The sequence below is a fragment of the Hemicordylus capensis genome, chromosome 6 (assembly GCF_027244095.1).
Source record: "Hemicordylus capensis ecotype Gifberg chromosome 6, rHemCap1.1.pri, whole genome shotgun sequence".
NCBI classification, from domain to species: domain Eukaryota; kingdom Metazoa; phylum Chordata; class Lepidosauria; order Squamata; family Cordylidae; genus Hemicordylus; species Hemicordylus capensis.
In genome coordinates this window covers 100,667,740-100,686,862 of record NC_069662.1, presented here as the reverse complement: position 1 = coordinate 100,686,862, position 19,123 = coordinate 100,667,740, and the positions used below count along the sequence as shown (strand labels likewise).

Genomic DNA, 19,123 nt, shown 5'->3' with positions numbered 1-19,123 from the left:
AATATTCTATACACTCAATGAACTTCTGCTAGGCTTGCAATCTTCCCCCAACCTTTAACAGCTGTATGACCATCAGAAATTCGACATGAGAAGCTTTCACCCATCATGAAGAATGCAGTGATGAGGAAAGCTTTACCAGATGAATGTCTGCCCATCATGGTGCTATGAAAGGTACAAGAGCCCTGCCAGAAATATCTGACAATTTTTCACCTCAGCTTCAGTAAAAGTTTTTCTGAAGAGCCAGACTGATCACATCTGATGTGATATTTCAGATCTAACTATCTCAGCCATTTGCAATCTAACCCTATGAACTTTTTCTTGAGCATAGGTCCCACTGAGTTCAATAGGGCTTGCTTCCAAGTAAGGGTGTGCAGGATTATTGCCTTCCTCATTCATGCAATGGCCCTCTTGGATCACAAGTGAAGCTGGTTCCCTGGAGTTTTCTCTATTAAAATGCTTTCGTATTAAGGGAGTGGGGAATGAATATAATTGGTTTGCTGGTCAGAGACCAAAATAAATGATTGATTGATTGACTGAGTGGTTGGTTGATTGTATAATTGGTCCTCTGGAAACTAAGCTCACAGAGAATTAATGCCTTGAAATAGAAAGGAAAGGGGTAGAGTGTATAAAAAGGTGCTTCTTATCCTACCTTGTGGTAGGGTTGTAGAAGGAAAGCAAGCAGGATGTGGTGGTCAAAGGGAATAGGGTGTTTAGTTTTGTGCTGCCTGATTGATGCAGTGATTTGTGCAAATCTCTGGGACTTTTCCAGGCATGTGCCAGAAAGCAGGCAGCTCCCAAGCAGAGCTAATAATCTCATAAGGCAATCTGAGTGGTGGCCAAGCTCTTTGCAGCCTGTCACGGTGCAATGCCAGGAAGCTCAAATGGTGGTTATGATCCATAGAGATCTGTTTAGAACTGGCCACTTGATCCAAGCAGCTGACCTTAGCCTTGGCCCACAAGCCTGCCATTATACTTATCTCAGTACCTCTGGTGACCTGGTTATCTTTGAAGTGGGACTCCATGAGTGTGGAACCAAATTGCAGGTAAAATGGTGCTTAGGTGTGAATGGGAACTATCTTAGTCCTATGCTGGAGCATGTGCAGATCTGAGTGGCTACAGGGGAAGGAGACTGGGCTTTTCTACTGCTTGTGTATGTTGGTATCAAATATGCTTGTGGTCTTTATAGCTGGGAAATGGGATCCCAATGGGTCAGTTTCCTTTTTTTTTTTAACAAAGGGTGTGAAAAATAGTATGTTGTTTTGTTCTGTTGCTGGAAACATGGGCTTAAATACCCATTAGGGGTATTTCTTCTGTCTCTTCTGGAATTGAAGACATGTTCTGATAGAGTCAGTGTTACAAAGACAGAAGAAATACTCTAAATGGTTAATTTAAAATGTTTCCAGCAACAGAACAAAGCAATGTTCTACAGTTACCAAACCAGCCGCATTCAACATTTATTGTACTAAAGTTGGAACATACTAGACATATAATGTCCTAGGACAATCTAGCTAGTAAGAGTCTAGTATTCTGCTCATGGGACTATAGTAGGGTATAGAATAGTATAGTATAGAAAGCCAGCATTTTCTCATGGCTGTGCGATCATAGGATTGCTCCAAAAAGTCACCACCTGTACCGGAGTGGTAAAATATGTTGCCAGTCCTACAAATGAGCTTAAAACGTCAACATACTGCAGAAAAATAGAACTGCTTAAAACTGAATACACATGTTTGAAAATGTAGCTCTCTTCATGAAATGTACAAAATGCAGGAATTGCAAAGAGAACCTTAATTTATTGTGAAAATTAGCCTAATTTGAGGCTGTGTTCTTTCCAGGCCTGTAACCAACCTCAAAATTGTGGAGGGGGGGGAGTGGGAATGCATAAGTCAGGGGAGGCAGGTTATAAAATGTCCAGTGAAAACAGTCAATGAGGCTGGGGAGGAAAGAGAATTTTTTGGTATGGCAGGTACAGATCATGCCACCAGCTGGCTACGGGCCTGGTTCTTTCCTTGAATTCTTTTCCATGCCAGTTGAGAACAAGTTCTATTAAAACTCTTAAATTCTGGATACAGCACATAATTAAACACACTGCAAAATTAACTTCAGGTTGCTGGTCAACAACAAATTATAGAAGATTGCTTTGTGTTCTCAGACCACACTGGACTCCCTGATCTATCGCACAAGCCTGTACTATAACCCCGGCCCTGCAAGCAACCCAATAATTGTAAGAAACAGCCCAATGGAAATCCCCATTGAGTGTCGCTATCCCAGGTGAGCCATTCTGTCCTAGACTGCTGTTCTGTTGCTCATTTGGGCTATGGCACCAGATTAAAATGGGCAAAGAGGCACCTTTTTAATGTGGTGATTCTCTTTATTTAGCAGGGGGAGAGTACCTGGCCCTATCTACTCCCAGTGCAGTACGTCCAGTGACTGTTGCTGATGTCTATCTTATGTTTCTTTTTTGATTGTGAGCCCTTTAGGGACAGGGATCAGTCTTACTTATTTGTTATTTCTCTGTGTAAACTGCCCCGAGCCATTTTTGGAAGGGCGGTACAGAAAATGAATGAATGAATGAAATGGCAAGCTTTCTTCTTAGGAGAGATAATGTGAGCAGCAATGCCATCAAACCCACTTGGATGCCTTTTAGTCTGACGATGTCTGGAGAGGGAATGCTCCACTTCTCCTTGCGCCTGATGACTGGTAAGTGACATCCCGACCCTCAAGGACATCTTTAGGGGACATGGCTATAGCCCAATGGCACAGCACACACTTCCTAGATGGGTGTCATGAGTACAATCCTTAGGTAAGGTTGGGAAAGCCTAAAATCCTAGAGAAAGGTTTACTCAGTGTGGGTCGTACTGCACTAGATGGGCCAACAGTATAAGATTGCTTGATATATTCATAGGGTTAAATGGATGCCTGAAATTTCTGTTCACTGTGGGTGATTACAGATGACTGGAGCGCGGAGAGAGCTTCCACTGTGTACCAGCTGGGTGATTACCTTCATATTCAAGCAGCTGTCTATAGTGGCAACCATGTACCTCTGAGACTATTTGTCGATAGCTGCATGGCCACACTGACCCCAGGCAGCGATTCCATTCCACAATATGCAATCCTTGACTTCCATGGGTAAGATTAAATAACTTTGGCTTGAGTATTGTGATTACTAGTCTCATTTATTAGAGCAGTAATTTGGGAAAGGTCCCCCAGAAAAGGTTGTGATGTCCCCCAGAAGTGTGTGTGTGTGTGGGGGGGGGACTGAATTCCTCCAGCAGAGGACCTTCACGAAAGACCTTGCTGAGCTGCCTAAGATCTTTGGCCAGTTTCAACTTTTGCCCCCCCCCCCCTCTCTCTCTCGCAAAATACACAATAGCAACTAAATGGAAAAATTAAAAGGCAAAACATTGCATAAAAATAAAGATTAAAATTAAAATAGCAGCTAATGGTTATAAATCAAAAGCATGCACAAACAGATCTCTAGAAAGAGGTGCCAGGGCATTTTCTGAGGGCACATGGTATAGCCACACTGCTGAAATGAAACAAGCCCAATTCTGGTCACTGTCTAGATGAGTGATCTCTTGGGAATCCCATGTAAGTTCACTAGAGCAGCATGATCAAAGAAAGGCAGGATATAAATGTCCAAAAACAAAGATGGGGTTAAAGGATCTCCACTGGGAATGCATAATACTGGCCCCATCACTGAAAAGGCCCTGTGTCCGGTACCCACATGATTGATCTTGTGTGACAGTGGGATGGAGAGATGGGCCTCTGATGCTGACCTGAAATGTTGGGCAGTTCCTTCTGGGGGTGGGGAGGATTTGGCTGTATGTCTCTTCCTCTTAATGTCCAATTTGTGACTCAGTCCAAAGTCCCTGATGTGTCAAACTTCAGGCACATTGCTGTGTGGAGGACATCTCTCTTCTTGCTCACTTGCAGAACAGGTAGCTAGTGCAGAGGGGGAGGGACTGGAAAGTAGACCTAAACTGCAATCTTATGCACTCTCGAGTGGGGCTGGCTTCTGAGTTCACATAGAGGATCGAGCTGCAAACATAAACAGATGCCCAAAGTTCAAAAACACTGATATTGGAAATATCGCCCTAACTAATTTTTGGGTCTAGATGCCTGGTGGATGGGAGAGCACATGATGTAACATCAGCCTTCATAATTCCAAGACCCCAGCCTGAAACACTCCAGTTTTTGGTCGAAACATTCAGATTTGCTGGCGAAACAAGAAATCTGGTGAGAGGATTCCTCCATATCGAAGACCAAATGGCATAGCAGGATGGCAGTATTTAACCTCCCTAATCTTAATTCCCCTTCCAGATCTACATTGCATGCCATTTGAAAGTCACTGCTGTTGATAAAGAACCAGATCTCTTAAATAAAGCTTGTTGGTTCAACAACCAAAGAAATACGTGAGTACAGTACAATGAGGTGAAATATGAGGGGGAAGGCAGGATTTTGAAGGTAGATGCTGATGTTGTCTCTGTATATCAGTTGGCTGCCAATAGAAGGTTCCAAGGACATCTGTGACTGTTGTGAGGCTGGGAGCTGTGGATCATCTGAAGGACAGCTTAGGACAACTGACCTTGGCACTCATCGTTCACCAAGGCATGGGGACCGAGTACTATCTGAGTCAGGTAGGCTTGTGACCTGCACCATTGCCTTAATGGGTTAGCTAGACAACATGGTAAACTGTTTAAACCTTCCAGAGAACTGGAAACTCTAGAGCTAAGGGCCGGAACACTTGAATGGTTTCAGAAGTGATACTAGGAGGAAACTGGGTCAAGCATCTTGAAGCCAAACAGCCACATGTGTGGAGCTTGAAATCCACCCCTCCCTATTTCCTATATTGCACATAATAAGAGGTTTTAATATTGCTTGCTTGTCTTCAATTAATCTTAAACATATCCTTGACTTTTTTTTTTTAGAGCAGTGTGTTTCAACTAGTGATACAAGTACTATTGGCGGAACGTCACAGTATGGCAGGTGGTACTGGGCTCAAGAGATGCTTCTGCACACATGAAGCACCCCTGCCACAGGGATAATATGCTACTGCTTGACCTGGCCCAGTGGTATGCAGTCGCAGCCCAGATGCCGCTTTTCAGACAGTGTGCAGTTCAGGCAAGGAAGGAGGGTGCAGAGTGGAGGCGAGACCACAGCAACAACTGGAGAAGCATCTTTCTTGCTGCAGGAATGATTCTGGCAAGCCAACCATTCCTGCACACTTATCCCTAGTGACAGTAGTACTCTGAAAGGATGAAATGTCATGCTTTAGAGGACTCTGAAATGTCATCTTTAATACACTTGCCCTTTGATTCTTCTAGCTATCATTGACATCTCAAAAGGGGAAATGGAAGCTGACCTTCTAGTGGGACCCCTCTTAGTCTTTGATACTGCTTGGGACCACCAGAGAGACCAAATAAGAACAGAAGAGAGAGTGACTGAAGGTAAGGAACTGGCCAGATCAAAGACTCTGTAGCTCTGATCCTCAATGACTTATCCAGCAATGTCTCGCTTTAGCACATTGGAGACTTCCTGCCAATGGCAATGTCTTCCTAATCTATACCACACAAGAGGGGGAAATGATAGTCTGAAGCCTCAACTTCTTATCAAAGGCTCACTTAACAACATAGCTTTGTAGCTGTATGAATACTTCATAAATTGCATGCAGAGCCTGAAAGTCAATCCATATAGTAAGGTCCTTTCTGCATGGACACAGGTGTTTGAATAGCAAATGCTGTAAAACTTGCAAGGAAATATGGATGTAAACATTCAGGGGACACTGAACGTAGTTCTGACTGCATGTCCCCTACACGTTCACAAATTCATGTCCCTATTTTGTGGTGTCGCTATCAAACACTGACTTCTGTGATGCAGTACCCTCTCTGCACCATGTGAATTGGCTCTTGAAAAGAAGGCTGTTGTAACCAGAACTTGTAATGGAAATTGGCCCTAACATGTTAATGGTGCTAAACTGAAACGAATGTTTTCTTGGAGTTTTACGTAAATACGAGTTTGTATTTTTAGCCAAGCTCCCATGATAGACTCCACTCCTAAGCTCAGAACTATTACTGGATAGTATAATAATAGTGACCTGCTACAGCAAAGCCATGAGTGCACCAATAACTAGGAATACTCTGTGTGTGTGTGTGTGTGTGTGTGCGCGCGCGCGCGCGCACTCTCTGGAGCATAATATCTCTGGGAGCAAGTAAGATCAAAGCATTTTTATACTGGACAAATTTGGGTGGTGTGGCGGGGGGACTCTAGATCTGCCTGTAAAGAAAAAGCTACTAAGACTTCTAGAGCAGGGCTTCTCAACTTTGGGTCTCCAAATGTTATTGGACTTCAACTCCTATAATCCCCAACCAAAGGCCACTGGGGCTGGGGATTATGGGAGTTGAAGTCCAATAACATCTGAGGACCCAACATTGAGAATCCTGTTCTAGAGGCTCAGCGAGTCAAAATTAAGCAAAATATGTTGACATTACAGTAGACTTCATGTGTCGATACTCTGGTAACAAAATGTAGGATTACAGAGAATGTATGAAGTTCTCATAAAGCAGTCATGAGATCCACTTACAATAACTATCTTGAGTAGACCAGTAACTACTGATCTCTATTGTAATACCTAAGTAAAAAGTAGATCACCTGTGATAGAAGCGGAGGCCGAATCTGCAGTTGGACTTCAGTTTATTCTCAATGCATATGAAGAACTAAAATGGCTTGTAGATGCTGAAGAGAATGTGACATCCAAAGGTAGGACTGCTCAAACTGTTCAGTTAACGAAGAACCTGTAGATCTCAAAGCTGGCCAGCTGCCTCTAGGTGGCTGTCTGTAGTCTGGGCTTTTACTTCTGGTTTTCTCTAGCAAACCTGCTGCAAAAATAGCCATAACTAGTAGGGAGATATCTGATATTCTTCCTTACATATTAGAGCTGTGATAGCCCATGGCAAGCTTCGATGATAGTGATGAAAGCATTCAAGAAAGCTCCCCGCTTTCAGTGATGTTATGGTAGGACCTTGCATTACATATAATGCATGGTCTAGTCAAAGCTAAGCACTTAAGTTATATATCCCTCTTTGGGAGGAAATTTAGGCATGCACTTTTCTCCCACTGGAAATAATGGGACATAAGAACACAGTTTTGGCAGGGTTTGAGTTTATTTATTTATTATTTTACATATTTTTATACCGCCCAAAACTTACTTCTCTTAATGATTTGGATTGCTGTTAAGGAAGGTAGGGACATGGCTTCACTTCTTTAAAAAGGTTTGTACTGGCAACTGACAAAGTAGTTTTGCAACAGGAATGAGTGTGATTAGGTTGACAACAGAAACCTCTTCTTCCTTTAAATCAGATGCAAATCAAGTCCAAATGATGCCTGCATTTCAGGCAATAAAACTCGGCACCAAGAGTGCTAGCAAGTTAAAAAATAACTAGCTAATCTGGCACAGAGCATCTGTGCCCCTAGTTCTCCCTGTCTCTCCCCGCCATCTTCATTTCATCTTCAGCCCCAGTACATTCTCCCCCTCCCAGTCCGCTTTCTCTCACCACCTACCCACTACTAGGGATGTGCACAGAACCAGAACACTTTATGGGCCTTCAAGCCAGTTCAGTGGCAGTGGGGGTGCCGCTTTAAGAGTGGGGTAGGGTGTACTTACCCCTCCTGCCGTTTCTTCCCCTGCCGGCATCCATTTCTGTGACAGCTAATTGGCGTGGCAGCATACCTCCCTGCTGCCCTGTTGCCCAGAAGTTCCAGACACAGCCTGTGCATACAGCACAGCTTTCCCTCACTGCTAGGGGTGTGCATGGAACCGGCTGGCCCATTTTGGTTCGAGTCTGGAGCAGACTCGAACCTGACCGGACCAATTCGGTGCGGCCCCCATCGAAACACCGCCCCTCCGGTCAAAACACACACACCCCGGTTCGGGGGGGGGGAGTTCGTGAATTTTGTGTGGCAGCAAAATGGCCACCCCGCACCATGACAGAGATCATTTTTTAAAAAATATATTTTTTAAAATTCACAAACTGCTGCGGGGGTTCAGTTCCAGTCCGGGGAGAGGGGTTTGGTTCAACCCCAAACTAAACCCCCGAACCAGTTTTCACATCCCTACTCACCGCCCACCAGCAGACCTGGCCACCATCCACCTGTCCCCGCCGCTATCCAGCAGCTACCTGTAAACTCTTGCGAGAGCTGCCACACATGGGATTATCGATGGGTATCTTTAGGAGAAATAAATAATCCTACACTGATCGCATGAATTCAAAGTGTCTCCAATAAGAGCTATTCACTTACTTAAAATGCCTATTATGTACACTGAGTTCATCAGTACAGAGATATTGGAAAGCCACCTGCTTATCCATCTGGAAAGGACGAAGGTGAGTACAAGCAGGTGCTGGAGTCCAATCTAATGTAAACTTGATGTTTACTGCAGCTGCCCTGATAGGCATCAAGATGCTTTTAAGAACATGGGCAGAAATCCTGAAAGTCCTCCTTCCCATAAGATTTAAGGCCCCCAAAAAGGGCTTTGTTTTGGTTTAACTATTGAGAGCTTTAAAGCTTTGTCCCTGTAACACTGAATCCCCTTCATTGTAGAAGAGATGCCACATATGGTGGTAGAAAACAGTACTGCTGCCAAGCTACTTTCTGATGCAGATGAAGGTTCGGGTGACCTGCCATTACCTGTGGGGGTGGCCAAGATGTCTTTGCAAGGTATGAACACAGCTGCATGGCAAAAGAGTTAGAGGGGCATGATAGTGAGCCAAGGGGAATTCCTGGCTTGTCTCAAATACTCTTCTTTCCCACTCTTCTTAGGCATTGCATCAGAGAAGGGGACTCTCCTGGGAAGACTCCTAACCATTGCAGCTGGAATTCTGATGTTTGTCCTACTTAGTTACATCTCTTGGAATACATACCTGATCTGCTAACTTGTATGCGTAACAATAAAAACAAATAAATTGAGGTTTTTCTTGTTACTAGATCCTCCTAGAGTCTCTTGTTGGTAGGAATTGGGTAGCGTGTTTGCTGTTTAATACTTGGATCAGGTGGTTCACCTTTTGGAAAACTGTAACGCTGGCCACCACCACTGTTGTAAGGTAGAACATGAGAAGTTAGTCCGGTAATGAGCAAGCATCAAAATATATATTGTCTGATTTGTCAATTCTGTGAATAAAATTCAAGAAAATGATGGGGTTTGGATAGGTTTCAGAGTAACCCATCCATGGCAAAAGCAGCAGGTACATGACAGAACTGTATCCAGCATAGTTACCGGTGGTGATATGGTAGGGCCATAGATAATAAATATTAAGGCTATGATCTAGCCAAATCTATCCTTGTGAGGAAGATTTTTAAGCACGTAGTTAAGTCTTCCATTGGAATTATCATTATTATTATTTACGTTTTTATTTCCCGCTCTTCCTCCAAGGAACCCAGAGCGGTGTACTACATACTTAGGTTTCTCCTCACAACAACCCTGTGAAGTAGGTTAGGCTGAGAGAAGTGACTGAATGGGGATTTGAACTCGGGTCTCCCCGATCCTAGTCCATCACTCTAACCACTACACCACGCTGGCTTCATTAATGGGACACAAAGCACAGCTTTGGCTGGTTTAGGATTGGGAGTTCAGCCACTTGGACTGCTTGAAATGTTGCCAAGGGAGGTAAAGGCAATGCCCCTCCCTCTCTTGAAAACGCCGTGCCAGGGCTCTAGTATCAGAGTCCTAACATCTACTTTGGGATGTAAACCTGCACACTTAGAATTACAGGCTTTGCTCAGTAGTAAAGGTAAAGTGTGCCGTCAAGTCGATTTCAACTCCTGGCGCCCAGAGCCCTGTGGTTTTCTTTGGTAGAGTACAGGAGGGGTTTACCACTGCCATCTCCTGTGCAGTATGAGATGATGCCTTTCAGCTTCTTCCTATATCGCTGCTGCCTGATAAAGGTGTATGGGAAACATACCAGCAGGGATTCGAACCGGCAACCTTCTGCTTGTTAGTCAAGCATTTCCCTGCTGTGCCACTTAAAGTGGTTTGCTCAGTAGTACTGAGGTGCTATTGCTACTTGTTGGTAGTGCTGAAGTATGATTTAAGTGGGTGGGTCTATAAGATATAATACCTGAGACTTCTCTTCTATATTCTTTTCTACTTTTCTCTTGAGAGTACTGTCAGAACTGTATTTTTCACAATGCTTAATAGACACACAGCAGACCCAGCTCTCTTCTCTAGCAGTATGGGAGTGTGCATGTCTCAAAGTGATTCTTCTGAACACATAAGCTTAACACAGTCTTAATGGGAAACTAGCAGACTCTGGAAAGATGTACTGTTCACTGTAACAGCAGCTAGTGGGTCTAGTGAGCTGGACTTGAGACCTATTTAGCCATCATAGGGCTGGGGATATAAATTCAGTGAATGAAGATTTGAAGTAATGATTTGTTAAACCAGGAGAATGTTGCTAAATTGCTTTGGAGTGGCTATTGGTCCTAGAAGAACGTTTGTACTATATTCATACTAATGTAGGCTTTAAAGATACATTTTTCAATAGGGATCTACAAAGCACTCTTAATTAGCAGAACTGAAAGGCCTATCCTCTTACTAAAACACCGTTTAGATGCTAACCTGAAACAGTGAGTTGGCTTCTACTTAAAGCTTCAGACCTCTTTATTGTGTGCTAGTATGAACCTAGTTCAGGCATTCTTGATAGCTGCTCTAAAGCAACTTACCAGAGAATATATTGTTGCTGAACTGGGCCTGGTCACTACAGAGCCAAAGACCTCTGCAGGCCTAAGGCAGGGCAACAAGTACTTCTCCCAGCAGTTGCACACTCTGAGTGGCTTGGTGCAGGTCCTTTTGCACACACATACCCATGTTGCTGGTCAACTTAAAAGCAACTTAAAGGGGGGGGGAGCAGTAGGATACTAAAGATGCTCAGACTAGAGTGTCTCTAGTTCTCTACTGCTTCTTTGACCTAGCCAGGTAGTAAGCAGGGGCATATCTAGGGTGGGGCAGGCAGGACACGTACCCTGGGCGCCACTTGAAGGGGGGCGCAAATTCTTTTTTAAAAAAATTTTTTTTAAGGCCACCAAAAAGGAAATGGCCACTGCACATGCTCAAATGGCCTCTGTGAGGCCCTAGGACATGCCAGGCCTTGCAGAGGCCATTTGAGCATGCATGGTAGCCATTTTGTTTTCAGTGGCCATTAAAAAAAAAAATAATTATTTTTAAAAATGGCCACTGCACATGCTCAAATGGTCTCTGCTAGGCCCTAGAGGCCAACAGTGGGAGGGGTAACCTTTGCAGACCCCCCCCCCCCACAGCCTATAGGAAGCAACCTGAAGGAGCTACAGGTTAAAAAATATATATGTCACTGTGCACATATTCAGTTTGGCACTATGTACAGAGAATCAGGGCTTGTGAATAATGAGCTGAAGCTTAAGAGCTAGGATTGTATTCATTTGCTCTTACTTTGCTTCTTGTGATAAGTGAGTTAAATGTGGTGTCTTAATAATATGGCTATTAATGGTTAGTTTGTCTTTGAATCAGTGTGAAATCCTTGGTATTAAGGCCCACTTGGAGTTTCTTGCTCTCTTTCTCTCATTTTAACTGTCTTTCTGAAATACTAGAATATATTCCAAGCAGTGACACAGTTTACTCTGCATATCCTTTAATTATTTTCGGAGTATCTGGGAAAAGTCAAATTCTCCATTAATTTTTAAAACTTATGTAATAGTGATGCTAGTAGATGCATAGTAGAGAATTAGACAGGCACTTCTGCTTAGTTTTCCAAGTACACCTCCACATAGTATTTGGGTATTTCATGAGCCCCAGCATACTGAAATTTCTAGTTTTCCAGCATTTTTTGGTCTGGCTACATCCACTGCTAAATAGTTTTTGAAATATTAAAAGATTAATGAGCTTGACATATTTTTCAGCTGATATTATAGTAAAGTTATCTGAAAGATGGGTGTCAGATGTTTGAACGGGGGGGCAATTTTAGTGCTTGCCCTAGGCCAGGGATTTTCAACGTGTGGGTCCCCAGATGTAATTGGACTTCAACTCCCATAATTCCCAACCAAAGGCCACTGGGGCTGGGGATTATGGGAGTTGAAGTGCAATAACATCTGGGGACCCACACGTTGAGAAACCCTGCCCTAGGCGCTATTTTCCCTAGATACGCCTCTGGTAGCAAGTGTTTCTGATGGGGAGGAGGACCAGCGTTCTCAGTGTGAGTCTTTGCCAAAGAAAACCACAGGGCTCTGTGGGCGCCAGGAGTCGAAATTGACTTGATAGCACACTTTACCTTTGCCTGACATTGTGCTACTGCTGCTTAGATGGAGGGAGGCAGGTGACTACAGTGGTGGGCATTTTACCACTATACTGGCACCCCAGTCTGTCACTCAGGGGCATATCTATAGGGGGGGCACGTGCCCCAGGCGCCACTTGAAGGGGGGGTGCAATTTCTTAAAATTAAATAATTTTTAAGAATGGCCACCAAAAACAAAATGGCCACTGGGCATGCTCAAATGGCCTCTGTGAGGCCCTAGGGCATGCCACGCCTCGCAGAGGCCATTTGAGCATGCACAGTGGCCATTTTGTTTTCAGCAGCCATTTTTTTAAAAAAAAAATTTTAATGACCACCGCACATGCTCAAATGGTGCCTCTGAGGCCCTAGAGGCCAGTGGGAGGAGGGGGGGACTTTGCAGACCCCCCACAGCCTTTAAGATGTCCCCCGAAGGGGCTACAGGTAAATTTAAAAATTTTTTTAATATAATACGTCACTGTACACATATTCAGATTGGCACTATGTACAGAGAATAAGGGCTTGTGAATACTGAGCTGAAGTTTATGAGCTAAGATTGTATCCATTTGCTCTTACTTTGCTTCTTGTGATAAGTGAGTTAAATGTGATGTCTTAATAATATGGCTATTAATGGTCAGTTTGTCTTTGAATCAGTGTGAAATCCTTAGTATGAAGGCCCACTGGGAGTTTCTTGCTCTTTCTCTCATTTTTACTGTCTTTCTGAAATACTAGAATATATTCCAAGCAGTGACACAGTTTACTCTGCATATCATTTAATTATTTTCAGAGTATCTGGGAAAAGTCAAATTCTCCATTTATTTTTAAAACTTATGTAATAGTGATGCTACAATGCATAGCAGAGAATTAGACAGGCACTTCTTTTAGTTTTTCCAAGTACAACTCCGCATAATATTTGGGGATTTCATGAGCCCCAGCATACTGAAATTTGTCGTTTTCCAGCATTTTAACCTGAGCTATCCAAACAAATTAATGATAGTCCCACAATTTGGATAGTTTTAAAAAATAAATCTGAAGTGGTAGATAGGAGCTTGACCACATGTATGATATTGGTAATTTTTGTAATTTTTTAAATTTTTAAAATAAAAGTTTTCTGAAACGTGTGTCAGTCAGATGTATGTGGGGGGGGGGGCGCAATTTCAGTGCTTGCCCTGGGTGCCGTTTTCCCTAGTTACGCCACTTTCTTTTCATGGAAGAACCATACCTGTGGATGGCCTCTTGCTCTGAGTTTTGCCCCTGACAAAGTGTGGTTGCTGTGCCTGAACTTGACAAAGAAATACTAATATTAAAGCTAAAATGCATAAGCTCTGAGGCACCTCTTAACATGCAGGGCTTGTTATTGGAGAATTGATACAATTCTGTGGCTGACTTATAGGGATACTCAGTCTTCCAAATCCATACAATGCATTCATAAATAAGTTGCATTATAAAGACACAAGCCTCCACTGATCTCTCTCTCCTCCAAAAGGAAACTAGAACCCAAAGTACTACTACACCCCTAGAACATCTCACTACTCAGAAGTAGGGTTGGGATAAGAACATAGGGATATGTGTAACATCACTTATTCAACAAGACTACCAAAAGTCAAACATACCTGTGATAAGGCAACATTAACTTCCTGGATGAGCCACCTAATGGTGCTGCTGCGGGGAAGTAACTTGCCTGGGGAGCAAGAGGTCACTGGTTCGAAATCCCCACTGGTATGTTTCTCAGACGATGGGAAACAACTATATCAGGCAGCAGCGATATAGGAAGATGCTGAAAGGCATCATCTCATACTGTGAGGGAGATAGCAATGGCAAACCATCACCCCTGTATTCTACCAGAGACAACCACAGGGCTCTGTGATCACCAGGACTCAACACAGACTTGAGGGCACAACTTTACAATTTCCTGGATGCTGTACATTCAAATCAATGTACTGAATGGTGTAAGAATTGTGTGTTAACCAAACAGGGTGTGTGATTTAACCTTTTGCTCTAATTACATGGCAAAATGTTGTGAGCTGGTGATATGTTGGAACTTCTGGTGTATACTTTGCTCCTAGTTCTCTTTAAAACATTTGTATCTTGTCAAATTGGCATACTGAGCCGAGTACCAGTCTCTGCTTCTTCTCCACCTGTGATAACCTACCTATAGCTGGGGAGGTGGTAATCCCTTGGAATGGATTGCATAGGCTACAAGCTAATGGATAATAAGGACTATGCAAGGTACAAACTAAGCCTTCTAACTCACTGGGCTGTGCCTGCTATATTTCAAAGAAAACATTGCTCCATGTCATGAGTTCATTTGAACTTGGAACTCTTGGCAGCCTCTCGTTTGTTTGTTTTTGTGTCCAACCAGCAAAGTCTGCATTTTGCCATTGTATGCTAGCTGAATTGAAGAATCTGGTATTTGTCTGCTGATTCATCATACTGCGCCTCTGTTACATCCTGCATTCATATCTTTATGTAGCTGTTGGGGAGTGGGGTTATAAAAAATAAAGCTAGTAATGGTTGTATAAGTAAGGAGAGAAAACAGCCATAACACTTGATGCCTTTTAAAATTGCCTCTTCAGCCTCAACAAAATCCTATTTTAATGATCATTATTAGACAATGCAAGTTCATACCTAAAGGTAAAGTGTGCTGTCAAGTCAATTTTGACTCCTGGCGTCCACAGGGCTGATACTCAAAATGGTATAGTGCAAAAACGTTTTCTTTTGGTAATCTGAACGAAAGCTTTTCTCACTATTGAGTTACATTCTATTTTTGTGCCGGCTTATTGACACTACTGATAAGAACATAATGGTTGGTTTTTGTAGAGGTGTCACTTGGCTTAATTTCCTCCTGCAATAGACCTAACCTTATGGGGCAAGTTATTTCTCCAGTGAGTTCTGGTAGATGTGAGCATCAACAAAAAGAGTATTAAGGTTCATGCACAATAGAAAACTAATTCCTATGAAACAGTGAGGAAGAGGTTCTCTGGATAGACTGGCCAACCTTCAGCTCCACACCCCCGCCCCCCACCAAGCAATGACTACTTACTGACTAAACTTAATTTCGTTTCCTCTTGCTTCTCTAAGAAAAACGTAGTTGAAAACTGTTGGAAGCTTTCCCCCCACTTCCTTCCTCTCTCCTGCAGCAGGAGCTGTTTCTTTCACAGTTGTGCTTAATCTCTGGGTGGAGTTAGGTTTATGTATACTGTACTACCCAGGCATTCTAAATCCAGTTAGATTGCAGTTGGGCAATAGTTCTTACTAGGACTGTGGAAATGGCAAAGGGCAAAGCTGCACAGCTTCCCTGCCCCATAACTAGTGATTTTGTATGATCTGACCATTTCTGTTCACTGCATGCTTTCGTACAACCTCTATGGCAATTACCCTACCACCCAGAATATAAACAACAGCACTTTTGGGGGTGGGGGGTGGGGAGAGAAACCAGGTATCTGGTATCAGAGTATTTTAGAAGCTAACTCACTCCCATTACATAAGTTAACAGTCTTGGGGGGCAACAGCTTGTAAATGAAAAGCACGGAGATTCATGTAAGGTTAAACTAATCTACTTTATTCATAAGTCCATGATGATAGGAAAGCCCTATATCTAACCACTGGCTGCATATTGGTCAGAAAGAGACCTCTAGAAGCATGGTGCTCAGAGAGAGCGAGCTAGAAGCATTCTGGGTAGAAGAAGAATGAAGTCACTTCCACAAGGCTCCTGAGTACATTCTATACATAGAGGAGTGGTCGAAGCAGAGAGAAATGGGAAAGAGTTGACCCTATCTGTCTCTTCTACTCCCAGTGCTCCTAGTGGTCATTAGGATTACTGGTGCAAAGGTTCGGTGCCATTTGGAGCTGGATCTCCAACACTACTGAGGCATAGCTCTTCTGTGATTAGCTAGAAGAACTAAAACTGATTCGGCACAGGTGTTCTTATAGCACAATATTGCTGACGTTTAAGACAAAAAATGAGTAGGCACTACTGGCCTACTTAAATATGGTTCTTAAATATGTACTCAGAAGGAAAGCTAATCTGCTTCAGTGGGGCTTGCTTACAGAAAATAAACAGCTTAGCACATGCAGAGCACCTGTGTGCTAGTACTTGACCTATCCCCAGAGACCTCCCCACCCTCATGTGAGCCTCACCTCTGCTCTCCCCAAAGAAGCAGGAGCAGAGGTTGACCGGGCCCTTCATTGCTGCTGCCAATGCCATGGCTGCTCATTCCCCTCAGGCTGCTGACAGGCCCGGGCCCATCCCTTGCCTCCCTCCCTCCCTCCGCCAATGGCCTCGGTAGCCTCAAACAGCAGCAGTGGTTGACTGGGCCCTTCCTTGCTGCCAATAGGCACTGCCATGGACGCTCGTTCCCCTCAGGTGGCTGACAGGCACAGGCCCCTTCCCCTCTGTCTTTCTCCCCGCCCCTCTTTCCCTTCCTGAGTTAACAGATCTTGTTCATCTTGTTTCCTCATCTAATTCACACAACAGCCTCCTTCTCCCGAAGGGGCTCTTTCCTCCCTCACAACCCCTCTCTTCACAGACCCCAGCAGCCCACTATCCTATATGTATGTGTGTGGATATGGATATAGATTCCTCTCCTCTACAATCAAGAACATTTTCTGACCAGTAACAGTTGCATTCCAACTGTCCTTAACCATCAGAGGCTCCTCCTCCCTATCTGCATATGGAATCCCCACTGCCCAATCACCACAGTGTTTCTGCTCACGAACTCTCACGAGAGCTGCCACACACAGGATTAGCTTTGGGTACGCCTTAGAGAATTTCATTTATATACTCTCACTCACACTCACATTCTAGCTGATCTGGCACAGAGCATCTGTGCCCCTAGAGCCAGCATGGTGTAGTGGCTAGAGTGTTGGACTAGGACCAGGAGACCCGAGTTCAAATCCCCATTCAGCCATGAAACTAGCTGGGTGACTCTGGGCCAGTCACTTCTCTCTCAGTCTAATCTACTTCACAGGGTTATTGTGAGGCCAAACCTAAGTATGTAGTACACCGCTCTGGGCTCCTTGGAGGAAGAGCGGGATATAAAATGTAAAAATAAATAAATAGTTCATTCCTCCCCCCACTTCAGCCCCAGTCTGTTCTCCTCCTCCCAGGCTGCTTTCCCTCTGGTGGTGCCTTCCCTCGCTGGCCGGTGCTTCGCTTCCCTGTCTGCTGGCCTGGCTGGAGCTTGCTGGTGCTTTCCCTCCCTCCCCTCATGCCAGCAGCGCTTTCTCTTGCTGGCACTTTCTCTCCCGTCCCTGTCACTATCACCCAAGCAGCTGCTCACAAACTCTCACGAGAGCTGCCACACATGGGATTAGCGATGGGTACGTTTTCGAGTTATAAATATAGATTCTAGCTGGGCTGGGCGCAGAGCATCTGCATCTCTAGTTTCCCACCCTGCCTCCTTCTTTGTCTTCCCTGCCCACCCCCCATCTTCTTTATTTTGGCCACCCGCTGTTTTCTGGCTGCCTTCTGGCTGGCCATCCAACTGCCAGTCATGGCCCCCTCCCACCTGCGATTTTTTTTGGCCGGTTAGTGGGTCGGCTGCCACTTCCATATTCTTCCTCTTGCCCATCACTATCAGGAGCTGCCACACACGGGATTAGTGATGGGTACGGATGGATGGATGGATGGATGGATGGATGGATGGATGGATGGATAGATAGATAGATAGATGGAAAATAATGAGAACAATTTGTTATGGGGCAGCTAACAAAGTTTATTATTATTAAATAAACCACCCTGTAAACTGCCCTGTAAAATTGTAAACCGCCCTGAGCCATTTTGGAAGGGCGGTATATAAATCAATTAATTAATTAATTAATTAATTAATTAATTAATGTATTGGATGTTGGAGAAATCTACATGGATGGTGTTGGTCATGTTTACAATCTTTGAACATCTGCCTTCGCTCCCCTCCTTTTTAAAGGGGAGAATTCTTATGAGAGAGCCATGTCTGTGTCCATATACAACCTCTCCCCCTGACTTGTGTTGACAGTTTGATGCAAACCACATTCACAGCAGATGAGAGAGGATCCTCCGGGAAACCAACAGAGAAATATTTTGCTGATTCACCATGTCTCAAGATGGTGACTACTCAATAGACAAAAATCCTTTGTAAACCATCTGCTGTTGGATACAAAATCACAGCATATGGGAGGGGTCCTGACAGGAGTGGAGCTATAATAGAGCAGCCGGCTTCAAAGAACCTAGGCTACCCAGGTCCTGGGCAGTTTTTCCTCTAATATTTTACATCTGTGTGCAAAATGAGTTTTGTATCAAGGCAGTGTATGAACATGTGCATTCAGAATGGACCTTCCTGATTCAACTTGAGTGGGAACTAAAATTAACTGAGTGGACATCAAAAAACGTGAGCATGTGCACACACCTTAGAGGGAACATTGGTACTGGGAGCCACTTGACCTGGCTCTCCCCCTGGTCATTTCCCAGCCGCGTTTGTTGCTGGCTGTGCGTTCGTTCTCTCCACAAGCGAGAAAATGAACAAAACATGCACCCAGCAATGAACACAGCTGGGAAATGAGCTCCAATAGACTTTGGGGCTCCGGCCACACACTCTTGTGCATGATGTCCAGGGGGGGCATGGTCTGAGCCCCAGAAGACCTACGTGAGTCCTCTAGAGCTCATTCCCTGCTGGCGGTGACTGACTGGCTGGGTGCATGTATTTCCCTTTCTCTTCCTCAAGCAGCAGGGCCACTAGGAATGGGGTGAAGAGAGACCCCCGTTCACCTTGCTATGCCACAGGGTCTTGAGTAAGAGTCATGTTAAAAGCAGCAGAAAGGAGGCTCCATTTGTTCTGCTTAAAACTCTTTGTTTT

The 19,123-nt window shown here is 44.1% G+C and overlaps 1 protein-coding gene across 1 annotated transcript; it reads left to right on the top strand.

Annotated features, from left to right (window-relative positions):
* The first annotated feature begins 554 nt into the window (after nucleotides 1-554).
* LOC128328968 (zona pellucida sperm-binding protein 3-like) lies at nucleotides 555-8,975 on the top strand. Its single transcript, XM_053259288.1, has 11 exons — nucleotides 555-1,043; nucleotides 2,150-2,268; nucleotides 2,594-2,697; nucleotides 2,949-3,126; nucleotides 4,116-4,236; nucleotides 4,321-4,412; nucleotides 4,495-4,637; nucleotides 5,325-5,447; nucleotides 6,634-6,756; nucleotides 8,596-8,712; nucleotides 8,815-8,975. The coding sequence occupies exons 1-11, from the start codon at nucleotides 684-686 to the stop codon at nucleotides 8,925-8,927; spliced, it is 1,593 nt and encodes a 530-aa protein (XP_053115263.1). The 5' UTR covers nucleotides 555-683; the 3' UTR covers nucleotides 8,928-8,975.
* The last annotated feature ends 10,148 nt before the right edge of the window (nucleotides 8,976-19,123 follow it).